This window comes from Pollicipes pollicipes, unplaced genomic scaffold (assembly GCF_011947565.3).
Source record: "Pollicipes pollicipes isolate AB1234 unplaced genomic scaffold, Ppol_2.1 Scaffold_7262;HRSCAF=8765_pilon_pilon_pilon, whole genome shotgun sequence".
Classification (NCBI taxonomy): domain Eukaryota; kingdom Metazoa; phylum Arthropoda; class Thecostraca; order Pollicipedomorpha; family Pollicipedidae; genus Pollicipes; species Pollicipes pollicipes.
The window spans coordinates 19186209-19203270 of record NW_023597055.1 but is presented as its reverse complement, the minus strand read 5'-3'; the positions used below and the strand labels follow the sequence as shown (position 1 = coordinate 19203270).

At 58.0% G+C, this 17062-nt stretch overlaps 1 protein-coding gene across 1 annotated transcript in view; it reads right to left on the bottom strand.

Moving 5' to 3' along the window:
- The window catches only part of LOC119113529 (ribonuclease Z, mitochondrial), a 12806-nt gene extending 929 nt beyond the window's left edge, over nucleotides 1-11877 (bottom strand). The window contains exons 1-16 of the mRNA XM_037237830.1: nucleotides 11825-11877; nucleotides 10747-11046; nucleotides 10131-10317; nucleotides 9592-9693; nucleotides 8999-9110; nucleotides 8293-8423; nucleotides 7744-7831; nucleotides 7142-7438; nucleotides 6190-6324; nucleotides 5623-5695; nucleotides 4490-4632; nucleotides 3700-3828; nucleotides 3096-3314; nucleotides 2617-2740; nucleotides 2245-2368; nucleotides 1841-1891 (exon numbers count right to left, since the gene is read on the bottom strand). Coding sequence (XP_037093725.1) covers nucleotides 1841-1891; nucleotides 2245-2368; nucleotides 2617-2740; nucleotides 3096-3314; nucleotides 3700-3828; nucleotides 4490-4632; nucleotides 5623-5695; nucleotides 6190-6324; nucleotides 7142-7438; nucleotides 7744-7831; nucleotides 8293-8423; nucleotides 8999-9110; nucleotides 9592-9693; nucleotides 10131-10317; nucleotides 10747-10970 — 2139 coding nt within the window. The 5' untranslated portion in view covers nucleotides 10971-11046; nucleotides 11825-11877. The remainder of the gene's footprint in view (nucleotides 1-1840; nucleotides 1892-2244; nucleotides 2369-2616; nucleotides 2741-3095; nucleotides 3315-3699; nucleotides 3829-4489; nucleotides 4633-5622; nucleotides 5696-6189; nucleotides 6325-7141; nucleotides 7439-7743; nucleotides 7832-8292; nucleotides 8424-8998; nucleotides 9111-9591; nucleotides 9694-10130; nucleotides 10318-10746; nucleotides 11047-11824) is intronic.
- Nucleotides 11878-17062: the final 5185 nt, after the last annotated feature.

Genomic DNA, 17062 nt, shown 5'->3' with positions numbered 1-17062 from the left:
AATGTAGCCTAAGACGTGTTTAGAGCAGAAGGGGGTAATGCAGCGATTTGTTGTGCCGAAATGGTGATTCATGCGACATAAATATGACGTTTCGACACCCGTGATACAATCCCCTTCTCGTGCACCGCCACCTAGGAACGTAAATTACAACTACCAGTAAGATTATGTACGCTAGGTGGACCAAACTTGATAGACTTTCACTGCCACGTTGTTTGCCTGGACCGCACAAGGCATGAGGCATGCAAGTTACTGATTTCAGCGTAAGCTAGTGCTTTATGTTGCTTCGTTGAATGAACAACTTATATTCCGCCGAACTATTCATGTGCCAGAGACATCAACTTTTGTTTTGGATGATGTTTATCGTTTCGCGTTAGTTTGTGGCTGGACAATGCCTAAGCATTTATATCAAACATTAAGATATTTGAAACAGCGTGCGAATCATTCGAACTCCTCTCATACTTGTGTGGCAGGGCAACCAGTACGGAGCGGTCGTGGCCGAGTGTTAAGGCGTCTGACTAGAATCAGATTCCCTCTGGGAGCGTAGGTTCGAGTCCATACCGACCGCGGGAACATTTCACCTTGGGCTTGATTTTGCCACGCAAGCAAGAAAGCAACTGTTACTGCCAGGACAATCCCCCTGCTCCACGTGTGACACGCCCAATCTTCATCACATTTTTTACTGCATCCCTCGCGGCGCGTCATGACGCTGGGCGTGGTCCTCAGCCGTCAGGCTCCGGAAGCTGACGCGACTCTCCGAATTCCCGGAGCGGGACGCCCAGTCATGCCGGCTGTCCCGACACGGGACGCCCAATCGGACGGGATGTCCAACACGGGACACCCATTCAGACCGGGTTTCACGATTAGCAGCTAGAAATACCGCTCAGCAAACCCGTTCCTGATGTCGTTCACGTTTTCTTTTGGGGAGGGAAGGGGGGGGGAGGGCATTTGGTCAGCACAGGCAATTACGGCGGCTCACCACCTGCATATCGAGGCTCAACCCGTACCCTCTTGCGACAACTTCAGAAATGAACCGACTCCAGTCATTTCAAACAGCTCATCAGCTCACAGGATTCAGTTGAATCGGAAGCCATCATGGGCAGCGTAGTGAACCCTCAGCCCTACCTCAGCCACGCGACACCATGCGCCCATTGCGCCGGTACCCCCCCCCCCCCCCCGTTCGGTGTACATCTGCTGGGGTATCCAAACATCTCGTTACTTCCACACACTCTTCGTCACTCCGGCTGATCTGTTGATGTGCCCAAACCGTGGATCTAACAGTAACCAGCTGCCAGCATAACACAACAATAACATAACAGGCGCAAAGGTAGTTTTATCAACAAGCTCCAACCCACTCAACAAAAGGTAAATTCCAAAACACCTTCCTACGGCCTCGTAGCGCCCGCTCGTTCCTCCGACCGTAACGTGCAACAATGACGTCACGGCTTCGACCCAGCGGGCCGGAAGGCCATATCACATTCGGTCCAGGTCTCGGAGAATCAAGTTCGGACATGTGTGACGGGGCACGCGATGACTCAACGCCCACACACAAATGACGTCACACACGAGGACTGATGACGTCACCAGACGCCGCCCGTTCCGCGAATCGGTAACACGTCACCAGTAACAACATCACGGTCGCCACACGCGCCGCCATGCTGGTCTGCGGCGCGGCCGGCCAGCCGGTCCCGGCCCCGACCCCACCCACGTGACTGTCGCGGCCGTCTACCGGTGACGTCATACCAGCCCGTCGTTGGCCAGCTGGTCGGCCAGCTTCTGCTTGCCGGTCGCGCCGCTTCGCCGTGCGCTCGACGCACTGGTCGTAGACTCGGCGAAGGCCTGCCGCAGGCACGGGTACAGCAGCGGCCAGCCGCGGCAGGTGCCGGTAGTCCACCTGGGTCGGCCACCGCGCGCTGGCGTCAGTATGACGTCACAGGCCAGGACAACGCACGGGGCGGGACTCCAGCCGACAAGGAGAGCGTCCGTGTTGGTTTGCTCCGAATAACCAAACCGCCACGGAGGGCCCGTCGGATGCCTGGGCCCTGGCCGGAGTCAGCCGCGTCCAGCGGCGGACGCTGCGCACCACACACGCGACAACAGTCCACCCTGCTTGATCCCCCGCCCCACGATCCGACCCGTCACGCTTCCCGCCCGACCACGCCCTCCCGACCTAAACCTGACCGTCCCCCTGGCCCGGCCTGGGCCGTCCCCGGCTGGTGCCCGCTCTCGCTCGGTGCCGTCACTGACCACCATGTTGTCGTAGGCGACGCCGACGTTCTCGGGCGCCGGCTCCGGCAGCAGCGGCAGGTTCGAGTAGCGCTGGCTGAAGTGCGTCATCAGCACGTGACGGGCGGCCATGTCGCGGCCACGCCTGCCGAGCCAGAGGCTGAGTCAGCAGGGCCGGGAGCGGGGCCCGCCGCGGTCCAGTGTGCCAGAGGCGGAGGTCAGCGGCGCCGAGGGGGGGGGGGGGTGCCGTTCAGTGTGCCAGAGGCAGAGTCAGCGGCGCCATAGACGGGGGGACTATGGAGAGGTGGACGGCGGAGCGCCTCCCGACTGAGACGGCGTAGGTCGGCGGCGGCGCGGCTCCCGTGCGCGCGCTGGCGCCGGCCGGCGGCACACCGAGACCCGGCGCGGCGCAGGAGCTCACCTATCGCCTCCGACGTGGTGGAGTGGGCGCGCAGCTCCGCCTCTTCCTGCAGCTCATCCTCGTGCGTGGCCTCGTGGATCAGCAGGGGTCGCAGTTCTGACCTGAGTGGCGACAGGCGCCCGGTGTCAGTCACACGACCTCGACCCCGGGCCAACCCGCCGGCAAGATCACACCAGCCTGGTTTGGGGTTGGCAGAGGGCACGGGCCGGGGCCCATTCCTGGGGTCGATTCCCGCATCGACAACCTTGGCCTGGAGTTCAGCCTTCGTCTTAGATCTACCGATGACCCGGACCGGCAGAGCACAGACCCAACCCGTCAAGCAAGAGCGACAGTCAGCGCAAAACCAGCCGACACCAACCAACTACGGCCAGCTCTTGAAGGCGCGGTGGATCAACACCAACCAACTGCGGCCAGCTCTCGACAGCGCGTTGGGAGACAGCGCGCGACTGACCGAGCGCCACCAGCTCCGGGCAGGGCCGCGTGTCGCCCGAGTAGACGACGCTGGGCCCGCCGGCGCGGCCCAGACGCACGCCGTACGCCAGCGGGCAGTGGCGCACCGGGCAGGTGACCAGCTCGTCCAGGCCGGCCGCCGCCAGCCGCTCCTGCAGCCAGGCGGGGCGCGGCGAGCTGGACAGCTGCAGGCGCGCGTTGGCCACCAGCGAGAACGTGTCTGGCGGCAGGGCAGAGCAGGTCAGAGGAAGCGGCGCGGGCCTCAGAGGGAAGCAGTGGGGGAGGGGAGCACCGAAAGTGAGGGGCAAGGGGGAGAGGGGGCGGAGCACTGCGGCAAACAAGAAGAGTCATCGCGGAGCACGTCCAGCGGATCGTCCGATGCGCGAGGGACCGGCAAGCAAGAGTCACACAACAGGCTCGGCTACTGCGCCGTCGGCCCGAGAAACACCAGCCGCAGCCTGTCCAGACCCACGGGGCAGCGACCGGCCCGACTCCTCAGTCCGCGCGGCAGCAGCGTCCCGCGAGCCCCAGCATCCGACTACATACGGCCGTCCGAGCTCACGGGGCGTCCCCACGGCCGCAGCGGCGGACCGGGCGCCACTGACCGAGCAGCGGGGCCATCTTGTTGTGGTACATGGTGAGGTAGCCGGCGATGGGGCCCGGCGCCAGCAGCAGGCACGGCCGGTGCTCGGCGCCCAGCGCCCGTCGGCGCGCCTCCAGAATGCTGATCAGACCTGCAGCACGGCGCGGTTGCTGGTAAGACTGGCGGGCTGAACGCTTGCTGGTAAGACCGGCGCACTGTAGGCTGGCTGGTCAGACCGGCGCACTGTACGCTCGCTGATCAGGGCAGCGGACTACACTCGCCGGTCAGACCGGCGCACTGTACGCTCGCTGGTCAGACCGGCGGACTGCACACTTACTGGTCAGACCGGCGCACTGCACGCTCGCTGGTCAGACCGACGACCTGTACTCAAATCAATTCTGCGCAAAAATACGGCGAGCTGTTTTACGCGGGCAATCCAGAATCCGCAGGTGACTAAGAGAGCTGCCGGCCTTTGCAGATGTGGAGCACGGTACGGTCGGCGGACGTTCGTCCCTGTTACCGCGAGCCAACGGTAGAGGGGGGGGAGGGGTCATGACTCACGCTGAGTCAATGGGGGTCGGCCTCTGCGGCATGTGGGCTGTTACACTCGGTCTCTAGCCGTGGCTCGGAGTTTGTCTCAGCTACACTCGGTCTCGAGCCGTGGTCTCAGAGTTGTCTCTCAGCTACACTCAATCGGGCGCACAGAATCCATCGAGTTCCCCGTCCGTCACACTCGACCCCACACCCAAGTCCAGCGCCGTCACCAGTCCGCGGGGTCAGGTCAGGTCAGGTCAGGGTCGGCCGGCCCGTACCGATGTGGTGATCGGCGTGCAGGTGCGATATGTAGACGGCGCCGAGCCGACGGAGGACGGCGGCCGCCCGCTGCTGTCCCAGCAGCCGCACCAGCTGGCCGTGCGTGCCCTCGCCGCAGTCCAGCAGCACGGAGTGCTCCTCACTGCCGGGGACGCACCAGTCACGAGACAGACGGGGTCGGGGCGGAGGGATTCCCACTGCCGGGGACGCATCCGTCACGAGACAGACGGGGTCGGCGCAGAGGGGTCCCACTGCCGGGGACGCACGGGTCACGAGACAGACGGGGGTCGAGGCGGACGGGTCCCCACTGTCGTGGACGCACGGGTCACGAGACACGTGCGTCGGCGCGGAGGGATTCCCGACGGGGTCGGCGCGGGAGGGATTCCCACTGCCAGGGACGCACCCGTCACGAGACAGACAGGGTCAGAGCGGAAGAGGGTCCCCCACAGCCGGGGACGCACCTGTCACGAGACAGACGGGGTTGGCCAGGAGGTCCCCACTGCCGGGGATGCACCGGTCACATACCGGGGTCGGCGCGGAGATGTCCTCACTGCCGGGGGACGCACGGGTCACGAGACAGGCGGGGTTGGCCAGGAGAGGTCCTCACTGCCGGGGACGCACGGGTCACGAGACAGGCGGGGTTGGCCAAGAGAGGTCCTCACTGCCGGGGACGCACGGGTCACGAGACAGGCGGGGTTGGCCAGGAGAGGTCCCCACTGCCGGGGACGCACCGGTCACAAGACAGACGGGGTCGGGGCGGAGGGGTCCCCACTGCCGGGGACGCACCGGTCACGAGACAGACGGGGTCGGCGCGGAGGGGTCCCCACTGCCGGGGACGCACCGGTCACAAGACAGACGGGGTCGGTGCGGAGAGGTCCTCCTGTTGTGGTCGCGGAATCGGGGCAGGAAGGTCGTGACCGCGCAGAGCAGCCTCCGAACCAACATAGCAAATTCTAGCTGACGCCTGGAGCGGTCACCACCACACGTATTGGCATAAGTTGATGGTGTCAGACGGAACACCGTGGTGGACGTGGACCGCATAGAGCCGCCTCCCATCAGCAACGCTCTGCCGCCATCACGCATGCGGCCCTCTCCGGAGACGTCCCGGCCCGCGCCGGCGCGCCGCCCCCACCTGAGGTTGACCAGTATGCCGCTGGTGTTCCGCTCTTGTTGGGGATGGAGCTGCCCGTGCCGAGCAGCACGGTCTGCGGGTAGACCCGGCGGCGGCGGCGGGCGGCAGGGCGGCGGACGCCTGCCGGTACTCGGCCAGCCGGGCCGAGAAGGCCTCGTCCGCCGCCAGCTCCGCACGGTACACGTCCGGCGTCACCGGCGTCACGCCCTCGCTGGCGGCGGAGAAGACGACGGGGTTCAGTGGCGCTACCCCGATAGGTGGCTGAGAGTGACACGGTGATACTACATCCTCCTACTGGGATGGCGGAGGAGGAAGAGACAATGCGAGCTCTCTGGTAGACAGCACGCATTACATCCTCCAGCCGGATCAGATGACAAAGCCTCAAGGAAAGAATACACAGAACATACTAGTCCCAGTCAATCTCACAACATCCCTGAAGCCAGAGCCCTGGTGATCTCGACGTCCGAGCCGGGCGCGGTGGCCAGACGCCTCGCCTTGTCAGAGCCGACCGATGTCTGGGCCTGGGGACTCACGTGTCGGGCTCGGCTGGCGGCCGCAGGCTCAGGCCCCAGCCGGACGGCGGGTGGATCAGCGACGACTCCTGCTCCTGCTCCTGCTCCTGCTCGTGGTCCTGGTCCTGGTCCTGCTCTGCCGTCGGGTCGTCCTCTGACGACAGCCGGACTCGCTTACAGGGCGCGCCGTCTGAAACCGGCCCGTCTGGCAGACACGCCCAACACAGCAGACCGTCTGACATGCGGCAGAACACGGCAGAGCGTCTGCCAGATGCGCCGGACACGGCAGACCGTCTAGCAGACACGCCGAACACGGCAGACCGTCTGGCAGGCGCACCGAACACGGCAGACCGTCTGGCAGGCGCACCGAACACAACAGACCGTCTGGCAGACACGGCGAACACGGCAGACCGTCTGACAGACGTGCCGAACACAGCAGATCGTCTGGAAGACAAGCCGAACACGGCAGACCGTCTGGCAGACACACCGAACACAGCAGACCGTCTGGCAGACACGCCGAACACAGCAGACCGTCTAGCAGACACGCCGAACACGGCAGACCGTTTGCCAGACGCGCCAAACATAGCAGACCGTCTGGCAGATGCGGCAGAACACAGCGGACCGTTTGGCACACGTACCGTACTACGCGTCAAAGGTAAGTGCAACACCCCGAATGAGTTGGCACTGTAACAGAGATGGTAGGGTAGAGAGGACTGTGTGTTCATCCTGCTTCATAAAATGAGAGCTAAAATTTTTCATATCAACAATGTGCTTGCAGACCGTACCGCGTTGTAAATGATGTGCCATCCAAACAATGATCGCAACGGCTGACGACGTTCAAACGAGTGCTCAACTACAGGCCAGAATTAACAAGATCATAGCGAGGATCAGGTAAATCCACCATGCAAGCAGGTCGTTCGACATCAGATGGCGAACTCGCCGCAACCAAGCCCGGTCTGCCCACGTCCGTGCTGGAGGACAGCCGCACGGGCCTCCCCGCCGCTCACCAGTAGGCTGGTCCGTGGTCGGGTCGTCGCCGGCCAGCAGCGGGAACAGCTGCGGGTCGATGGTGTGCAGTTGGTGCTGCAGCCGGTGGACGGCTTCGCTACCGTGGCCGCGGCACGTCTCGTTCAGCGCCACGTGGCGCACGGTCGCCGGCAGACCTCCCCGCCACGCCCGGTACTCGGGCGAGTCCATCACCGCCGCCGGCGAGAAGTGCACGACGGCCGCCAGCCGTGGGGCGTCCAGCGACGAGTTCAAATCGGAGAGCGAGGGGAGGAAGTCCGGCGAGGGCAGCTCCAGGACTGCAAAACAAATCAATCATTTATAGATGCATTTACATATCCCAATGACACATCTGGCGACCTGTTGCATTGCAGGCCATGTTGTCCATGAACAATTTCATCATCGTAGCTCGCAAAGATCCACAGATTCTTGACATCATTTCAGCAACTTTTCTGAGACTGCGACCAAACATGTTATAAACATAACCATCCCCAACCGAGTACCCGTGCGATGTGACCAGCCGCAGCCCCCAACGGCGCTCGTCCCAGACCGAGCCGATCAGCAGGCATGGGCGCACCCAGCCAGGGGAGGGAGGCGGCCTCACCGAGGAACTGGGCGCCGACCTCGTCCGGGGACGTGACGTCCTCCGACCGGACGACGCGGCCGTCCTCCAGCACCACGTCCCTGCCGCTCTGTGGGCAGACGGCGAAGTGAGGCCGTGACGCCGGGAGACCGTCACACGGGCACAGTAACACGGACAGTCACACGGACACCGTCTTACGGACAGTCACATGGACATCGTTATATGGACAGTCGCACGAACATCGTTATGTAAACAGTCACATGGACATAATCATATCAGCGCAGTTACACGGATGCGGAGCAGACAATACGGGTGCCGGGGAGCCATGAAGGGGGGGGGGGGCACCAGCACGCCAAGGTTAACGGGGCGTTGTCGACGGATTCGAGACGATTTCTACGGCACAGTAGGGGTACGGGCACCGGGACAGGTACGGGTACCGTGCAGGTACGGGCACGAGCATCGATCTTTTGCATTTACGTCTATGCCCCGTTCCACGACGGCCCCCCATGCACGAGAACACATCCATTCCAGCAATTCTGGGCGCTCGAAGCCGGCACCGACGGCACCGACCTTGAGTTGTCCCAGCAGCGGGCCGGGCTGCACGCCGAGGCTGACGCACTTATCCAGCAGGAGGCGGCCGGCGCGGTCCGGCACCGAGCACACGTAGGCGTACGACACAGCCCGCTCCGGCAGCGGCGGCCCTGTCAACGGCGCAGGGAACGGTCGACGTCATGACATCGTGTCAGCCGTGACGGGCGGCGCGCGAGTGCTGGTGTTTCGGTCAGTGGGTTACGCAACGTCACAGACCAGCCGCAAGCGTGGGGTTACCGAACCCCCACGCGCGGCATCCCTCCCGCGCAGGTCCCTCTCGCAGAAGCCCCTCCCGCGACATCCCTGCCGGGGAAGTTCCTTCTGCACCGTTCCTCTCGTGGAAGTCACGGACGGGCAATTGTGGGCAAGATGGAAAGCAGTGCTGTGTCAGACGTACTTGGCGAGTTAAAGTAAGTTGCCATGGAAGCCCGATGACATGACTCGTCGGCGTCATTCGCAGACCGCCACCTAACGGTTGACATGTTTAGGAAGGCACCCTGCTCAACCTCTAGCGTTCCGACGATGAACGAGACATCACGAACCTACACCGCAACCAAGTACCAGAGCCTCCGCCCGTTCCGCCCGCGCCCCACCCCACCTCCGTCCTACGCCCTCGCCCCTCCCCCCGGCGTACCGTGCTCCTCCGGCGGCGCCGGCGGCCGGCTGGGCGGCGAGGCCGGTCGGCCGCCGGCGCCGCCCGTCCTCTCGAAAGCGAAGTAGTCGACCGGCGGGGGACCGGCGGCGACGGCCGGCGGCTCGCGGCTCGCGGCGGCGCCCCACAGCGGCACAGCGCGCACCTGGCGACGGTGCGCGCGTCACGTGCGCCCGCTGGCTGGCCTGGCCTCCGGGGTCACTGAATTGGCGGTGCAGCGGCGCGCCCGATGCTCGCTGCATGGCACGCCGTCACGCTACAGCACGTGACGGCGGCCCGGCTCAGTCCCGTCACCGTCAGCCACATAGCTGTACTCTCATGGCAAACTTAGACATAGGAGCTGTCAAGAAACGTCTCTACCTGTACATAAATTGAACCTTGGAAAAGCACCAATTCCATGTCATGCTCGGTACAAGACAGAGCTTGCTACACAAACGAACTTTGAACTCATGCTTCCGTTGTTACATGCAATGGGATTCGCCAACATTTACATGCAATCGAATTTGCCTGACACCAGAGTCGACTACGGACGTTTTCAACCACACAGCCCTGTCTGCGACACTCCCCGAGTCCCCTCATCACCGCGGCTCCCGGAACGAGCTTGGCGGTGTCCCGCGGACGCTCACCGTCAGCCCGACGTCGACGAAGTCCGCGTGCGTCTCGCTGCGGTGCGACACGTTCATGCCGCGCAGCTGGATGAAGTTGCGCGTGTCGCGGTACAGCGCGTTCTGCGGACGCGGGGGGCCTGGCTGAGCGACGGCACGAGCCAGTGGCTCGGGGGCCACGGCTCGGCGAGATCCGGCGCTGCGAGTACAACGCCAACAACCGCACGCGACGTTCAGACCTAAGTGCCGTGCACAGTGCGTTTAGGGGGGGGGGGGGGGACGCCGTTGGCATCGGCAGAGCGGTGTAAGCGTGCGAAACAATGGCGGTGCGTTTGCTCTGGTATCAGTAGCAAATGGACACTGGTTGGGTGATGGAATGCAGCCTCGTCCAAATACACTGCGAATCTGCCACCTGCTTCAACGTCTGAGGAGTGGCAACCTCTAACTCAACACAAAACATGGACGATGTACGAGGCCGCCGTCACCCGACATTAAAAGACGCAGCAGATGCAGACTCCACCGTCGCCGGGCCCGGGCGGGCCAGCGGCTGGCTGACCCACCAGTCCCGGCGGCCCGTGCAGTGTCAGCACCGGCACCCCGATGTCGTTGAGGGTGAGCAGCGCGCCCAGCACGCCGCCCACATTCCGCCAGGCGTTGGTGGTGATGAACACGTTCTCCAGCCGCGCCAGCCGTGTCTTGCGCTCGTGCGACAGACGCTGCGTCCCCTCGCCGCAGTTGAACAGGTAGCTGCCGTGAAGCATGGGGTATGATCAGTGAATGGTAGGCCTTGTTGGCATCTCCACCAGCTGGTGAAAACAAAGACCACCATGTGAACATGGTGTAACTTATGGCCAAACTGTGCAGCTGCTGGCACAAACAATAACTTTCCAGTTACAAATTAGCATATATAGTGAAACATCAATGGGTCACTTGGAAAGAGTAACCTTCAGTCAGTCACTAGCCCAACAAATCTAATCAACACAAAGACAGTGTGTGTGGCTGATCTCATCAACATTGGTGTATTTATTTGATCATGAACTTGGCTGAATGCTTGTTAACAAAATGCATTCTGCCATGCATATCGCATACAATCTCAAGTAGGGTATGTGCCAGGTCACCAAATGTGACCTGGCAATGGTAGTGTGGATGGAAGGCACAGTGGATCTTGCCACTCACCTGGCACTGGTGGTGAAGACATAGAGGGATCGAGGTGCACCCTCGGCACCTGTGCCCAGCACCTGCAGCTTGACAGCACTGGGTGGACCATATGACTTCAGCTTCTTGGTTTTGGCAGTGCGAGCATCACGCCGCTCAGTCAGGTCCACAGCCTTGGGCATTGCAGCTGCGCTGTGGCGTGAAAGCAGTCTGCAGATGGCCTGTTGGCACTGCACCTGGAGCATCAGCCACTGAGGCCAGAGGTGCTCCTTCTGGTCAGGTATCCCTAGTGCCTCCCAGTGCAGTGGCTGGAGCAGTGACCTGGCAGGGCAAAGTTTGAGTCAGATCAACACTCTGTTAGGCACAGGGTGGCACACACATTAAGTTTTGGAACAAAAACTTCCAAACATGAAGATGATGCATCCAAAATGGATGTTGAAGAGGGGTGTACTTTCCTGTTCAGTTGCATGAGGCACCAAACCCCTCCCCAACTCGGGCTCCAATCCTTACCTTCTGCAAAGTGGGCCATAACTGGCAAAATACATTTCTGATAGCAGATGGATGGTAGATTTTAGGTGGAATATTTATGATATTTCCTGATACAGCCTCCCCAAGCTCATCTTGCAAAACATTGTCCCTGATGTAGAACATGATGTACAACTTTTGAGTCACCATCTTTTGAGGATAATCTGGAATCTGGGACATTTGAACATCTTGCTGATGGCACAAGCTAATTCAGGGGTTTTCAACAGCAACATTCATCAATGTAGTCAGACACACATGAAATGCAAAGGCATGCAATATTCCCCCATCAGCAAATGCTGCTTTAATGGTTACCTAGCATGCCTTTAAACCTTTCATTGACAGCCTTGGTTTATAACTCCATTAATGCAACAAAGGAGACCAGTAAGATGCGATGATGTGAGAAGCACACCATATTAACTTAACACAAAATACCAGCACGGCCAAAATGAACATTCCAGGGCAGAGGGCATATCATCGTGCAATGCCACACCACGAAAGCCTTTTCTGACACTCAGAAAGTTCACATTGTAGACTTTCTGAGTCACATTTTAATTTTCTGCCTCATTTGCTATACCTTAAATGAAACACAAACTCCTTGCAACACCACTCCGCCACGCAACCGGCGGACGCAAGACTGCACGAGGCTCTCTGCCTTCTCGGCAGGCGCCTCGGATTGCCACACAAATCGCAAAAGCATGATGAAATGAGCACACAGCTTTCCTAGCTAACACCCGTACAAAATCATGCTCGTAAAACCACGAAAGGCTAATGTTTGTGTTCAGATATGGCGCCTTTGTTTCATTAGAGAAGCCGAAAACTCACGTCTGTCAAGCTAGCAGCAGATTGATATCCAATTGCCAGTTGGATATTGCGGGGCGTCTCGATTGCCGCCAAATTTGGTGTGCAGGGCCTTCTCAACACGCTGATTCCGAAAATCAACGTCTTTGGGGTGGAATTTTGCGTAATTTTTGAGTTATACGCTGCGTAACATCCCAATGTGATATTGCGGGGCGTCTCGATTGCCTCCAAATTTGGTGTGCAGGGTCTTCTCAACACGCTGATTCCGAAAATCAATGTCTTTGGGGTGGAATTTTGCGTAATTTTTGAGTTATACGCTGCGTAACATCCCAATGTGATATTGCGGGGCGTCTCGATTGCCTCCAAATTTGGTGTGCAGGGCCTTCTCAACACGCTGATTCCGAAAATCAATGTCTTTGGGGTGGAATTTTGCGTAATTTTCGAGTTATACGCTGCGTAACATCCCAATGTGATATTGCGGGGCGTCTCGATTGCCTCCAAATTTGGTGTGCCGGGCCTTCTCAACACGCTGATTCCGAAAATCATTGTCTTTGGGGTGGAATTTTGCGTAATTTTTGAGTTATACGCTGCGTAACATCCCAATGTGATATTGCGGGGCGTCTCGATTGCCTCCAAATTTGGTGTGCAGGGCCTTCTCAACACGCCGATTCCGAAAATCATTGTCTTTGGGGTGGAATTTTGCGTAATTTTTGAGTTATACGCTGCGTAACATCCCAATGTGATATTGCGGGGCGTCTCGATTGCCTCCAAATTTGGTGTGCAGGGCTTTCTCAACACGCTGATTCCGAAAATCAATCTCTTTGGGGTGGAATTTTGCGTAATTTTTGAGTTATACGCTGCGTAACATCCCAATGTGATGCTGCGGGGCGTCTCGATTGTCTCCAAATTTGGTGTCCAGGGCCTTCTCAACACGCTGATTCCGAAAATCAACGTCTTTGGGGTGGAATTTTGCGTAATTTTCGAGTTATACGCTGCGTAACATCCCAATGTGATATTGCGGGGCGTCTCGATTGCCTCCAAATTTGGTGTCCAGGGCCTTCTCAACACGCTGATTCCGAAAATCAATGTCTTTGGGGTGGAATTTTGCGTAATTTTCGAGTTATACGCTGCGTAACATCCCAATGTGATATTGCGGGGCGTCTCGATTGCCGCCAAATTTGGTGTGCAGGGCCTTCTCAACACGCTGATTCCGAAAATCAATGTCTTTGGGGTGGAATTTTGCGTAATTTTTGAGTTATACGCTGCGTAACATCCCAATGTGATATTGCGGGGCGTCTCGATTGCCGCCAAATTTGGTGTGCAGGGCCTTCTCAACACGCTGATTCCGAAAATCAATGTCTTTTGGGGTGGAATTTTGCGTAATTTTTGAGTTATACGCTGCGTAACATCCCAATGTGATATTGCGGGGCGTCTCGATTGCCGCCAAATTTGGTGTGCAGGGCCTTCTCAACACGCTGATTCCGAAAATCAATGTCTTTGGGGTGGAATTTTGCGTAATTTTTGAGTTATACGCTGCGTAACATCCCAATGTGATATTGCGGGGCGTCTCGATTGCCGCCAAATTTGGTGTGCAGGGCCTTCTCAACACGCTGATTCCGAAAATCATTGTCTTTGGGGTGGAATTTTGCGTAATTTTTGAGTTATACGCTGCGTAACATCCCAATGTGATATTGCGGGGCGTCTCGATTGCCTCCAAATTTGGTGTGCAGGGCCTTCTCAACACGCTGATTCCGAAAATCAACGTCTTTGGGGTGGAATTTTGCGTAATTTTTGAGTTATACGCTGCGTAACATCCCAATGTGATATTGCGGGGCGTCTCGATTGCCTCCAAATTGGGTGTGCAGGGCCTTCTCAACACGCTGATTCCGAAAATCAATGTCTTTGGGGTGGAATTTTGCGTAATTTTTGAGTTATACGCTGCGTAACATCCCAATGTGATATTGCGGGGCCACTCGATTGCCTCCAAATTTGGTGTGCAGGGCCTTCTCAACACGCTGATTCCGAAAATCAATGTCTTTGGGGTGGAATTTTGCGTAATTTTTGAGTTATACGCTGCGTAACATCCCAATGTGATATTGCGGGGCGTCTCGATTGCCTCCAAATTTGGTGTGCAGGGCCTTCTCAACACGCTGATTCCGAAAATCAATGTCTTTGGGGTGGAATTTTGCGTAATTTTCGAGTTATACGCTGCGTAACATCCCAATGTGATATTGCGGGGCGTCTCGATTGCCTCCAAATTTGGTGCGCCGGGCCTTCTCAACACGCTGATTCCGAAAATCAATGTCTTTGGGGTGGAATTTTGCGTAATTTTCGAGTTATACGCTGCGTAACATCCCAATGTGATATTGCGGGGCGTCTCGATTGCCGCCAAATTTGGTGTGCAGGGCCTTCTCAACACGCTGATTCCGAAAATCACTGCCTTTGGGGTGGAATTTTGCGTAATTTTTGAGTTATACGCTGCGTAACATCCCAATGTGATATTGCGGGGCGTCTCGATTGCCTCCAAATTTGGTGTGCAGGGCCTTCTCAACACGCTGATTCCGAAAATCAATGTCTTTGGGGTGGAATTTTGCGTAATTTTTGAGTTATACGCTGCGTAACATCCCAATGTGATATTGCGGGGCGTCTCGATTGCCTCCAAATTTGGTGTGCAGGGCCTTCTCAACACGCTGATTCCGAAAATCAACGTCTTTGGGGTGGAATTTTGCGTAATTTTTGAGATATACGCTGCGTAACATCCCAATGTGATATTGCGGGGCGTCTCGATTGCCTCCAAATTTGGTGTGCAGGGCCTTCTCAACACGCTGATTTCGGAAATCACTGCCTTTATATATCGCGTAGCACGTCGTTATACGTCGCGTAACACAACAGTTTGATATTGCGGAGATAGAGGTATTCTTAATGAAGTTTGTCAGGCTCTGAAATTTAGTGAAGGTGACAGACATGGTCTGCAAGTTCGCGAAAGCCAGATGGGTTACTTGTAACCCTCAGATGGTCATGGGTAAATGTGTCGGTCTTTTTCACTGGGCGCCCAGCAGTAAAACTCAATTGTTTTCATGTATTGTCCCAATTTATGTGCATCTTTACAGTGCCCTTTATGGCGGTTTCCCATTGTCATATAACTTGTTGCAGCTTCACCACACGTGCCATGACTTGCCCGGTCTCGTGCTCGACTCCTGCGGGAGTCGTAGTCGTCTCCGAAATCAGCCAGACTTCTGTCGAGTCTAGGTAAAATCAGTTCCTTTTAAAATAGATGCGAGTTGGATCGGGAGTTGAGCCAACGTGATCTGTCTGACTCATTGATGAGTGCACTCCGGTAAAAAGGTAGGTAACAGCTGTTGCTCTGTCGTGCGCTGAAGCTCGTGCACATCGCGCTCGTGATTGTGGATGTGCAGCAAAGGGAGCGCAGGATGCATTATAAGCTCTCATGTTAAAAATATCCGACCCTAAACACACCAAGAGGTTATAGCTGAACAAATAAATCAGGCTATCAATGAGATATGTTAATTCAATGACCGTTGTTCCAGACAAGTGGAAGTGACATGTCAACAAGCTTTAGCACAAATGGTGTGCTTTGGTTTATGAGCACCCCTTGTAAGTTGGGTTCAAGCCGCTTTAAGCGCTCGCCTTTTGCACCTGGCCACGCTGGCTGGTGGCTGATGGCAGTGGCTGCGCTGAAGGTCAGGCCTGGCATTCCTTGCTCGGTTGATGGGGCCAGGGCCCACCCTGTCAGTCGAATTGTATCAACTTTAAGTCAGAGGAGTCATTTCAAAACTGGAACGTGCTGCTCAGAGTCAAGGTGGGAATCGCTCACCTCACTTACTAAGTGTCAAATCGCCAGGTGTATTCGCTGGAGTATGTTCACGACGCGCGTGGAGTTCTGCATCCCACCGTCAACGAGATTCCCTTCACCTACCTGCCGGAGGGCTTTGAGATCATCTCTATCGATGCATTCAACAAGAGCGAGAACAGAGAGGAAATGGTGGTGGGATTTGCCATCATCAAGGTGAGCGAGGCGTGGTGGGGCACGGCGAATGCCTTTAAGCCGGTATGGGCTACGATGCTCGTGTTATGATGTTGATGATAGGGGCACGTGTGAGACGGGCGTGGGTGGCTGGGGTGGTGCCTGCCCTTCATGTCAGGGTGAGAGGCAAGCGACGCCATGCTGTACCCTCAACAGCTGACGGCGTGGCGAAGCCCTAATGGAAAAATAAACGGAACGACAGTTTTAATACACGTTATGGTCAATTGTATACAAGCCAACATATAGCGAGTAGATAAGATCGTCGCGTCGCACCGTTGTGCGAGTCATGCAGACGTTGCTCTGAACGCTCTGATTCACGCTGCTGAATGCAGCACACGGTACCGGTATTGCCCGAGGGAGAGGGCAGGGCCGACCCGCGGCTGTCAGGCCGGTGTGCGGTGCTGAGCGGTGACCGACCCCGGCTGTCGTGACGGCGTGAGGCGCTGGGCGGGGCCGACCTCCGTCTGTTGTGCCGGTGTGATGTGCTGAACGAGGTTTCCGACCGCTCCGATTGGTTGTCAGGGGATAGAGCAGTCGGTCAGGTGGCAGTCACCAGGTCACGTCCGCTGTCGGACGCCGATCGGCCGCTAACTGGACCTGACCTGACCTGACCTGACCTCACCTCACTCCGCCCCCTGCCAGGACGTAGACCGCGGCGACGGCAAGACGTCACAGTACCTGAACATCTACAGCGACTGGGAGCCGGAGTTTGGCGCCAGCCCGCTGGAGACGCTGGCGCAGAACTGGCGCCACGTGGAGCTTCCGTTCATCCCGTACCAGCTGCAGCACGCCGTCGTCGACATCAACGGCACGCTGGACGTGAGTGGTTGCAGTCGGCCGCCAGCTGTTTGTATGCAATTCCTGTAGTGTTCGGACGCACAGTGCTGACTCTCGGGCCTCTTGAGATGTCAGTATGCTGCGTCGCAGTGACCGTACGCCTGGGTGGGGCGTCATGCGACCAACGCAGGC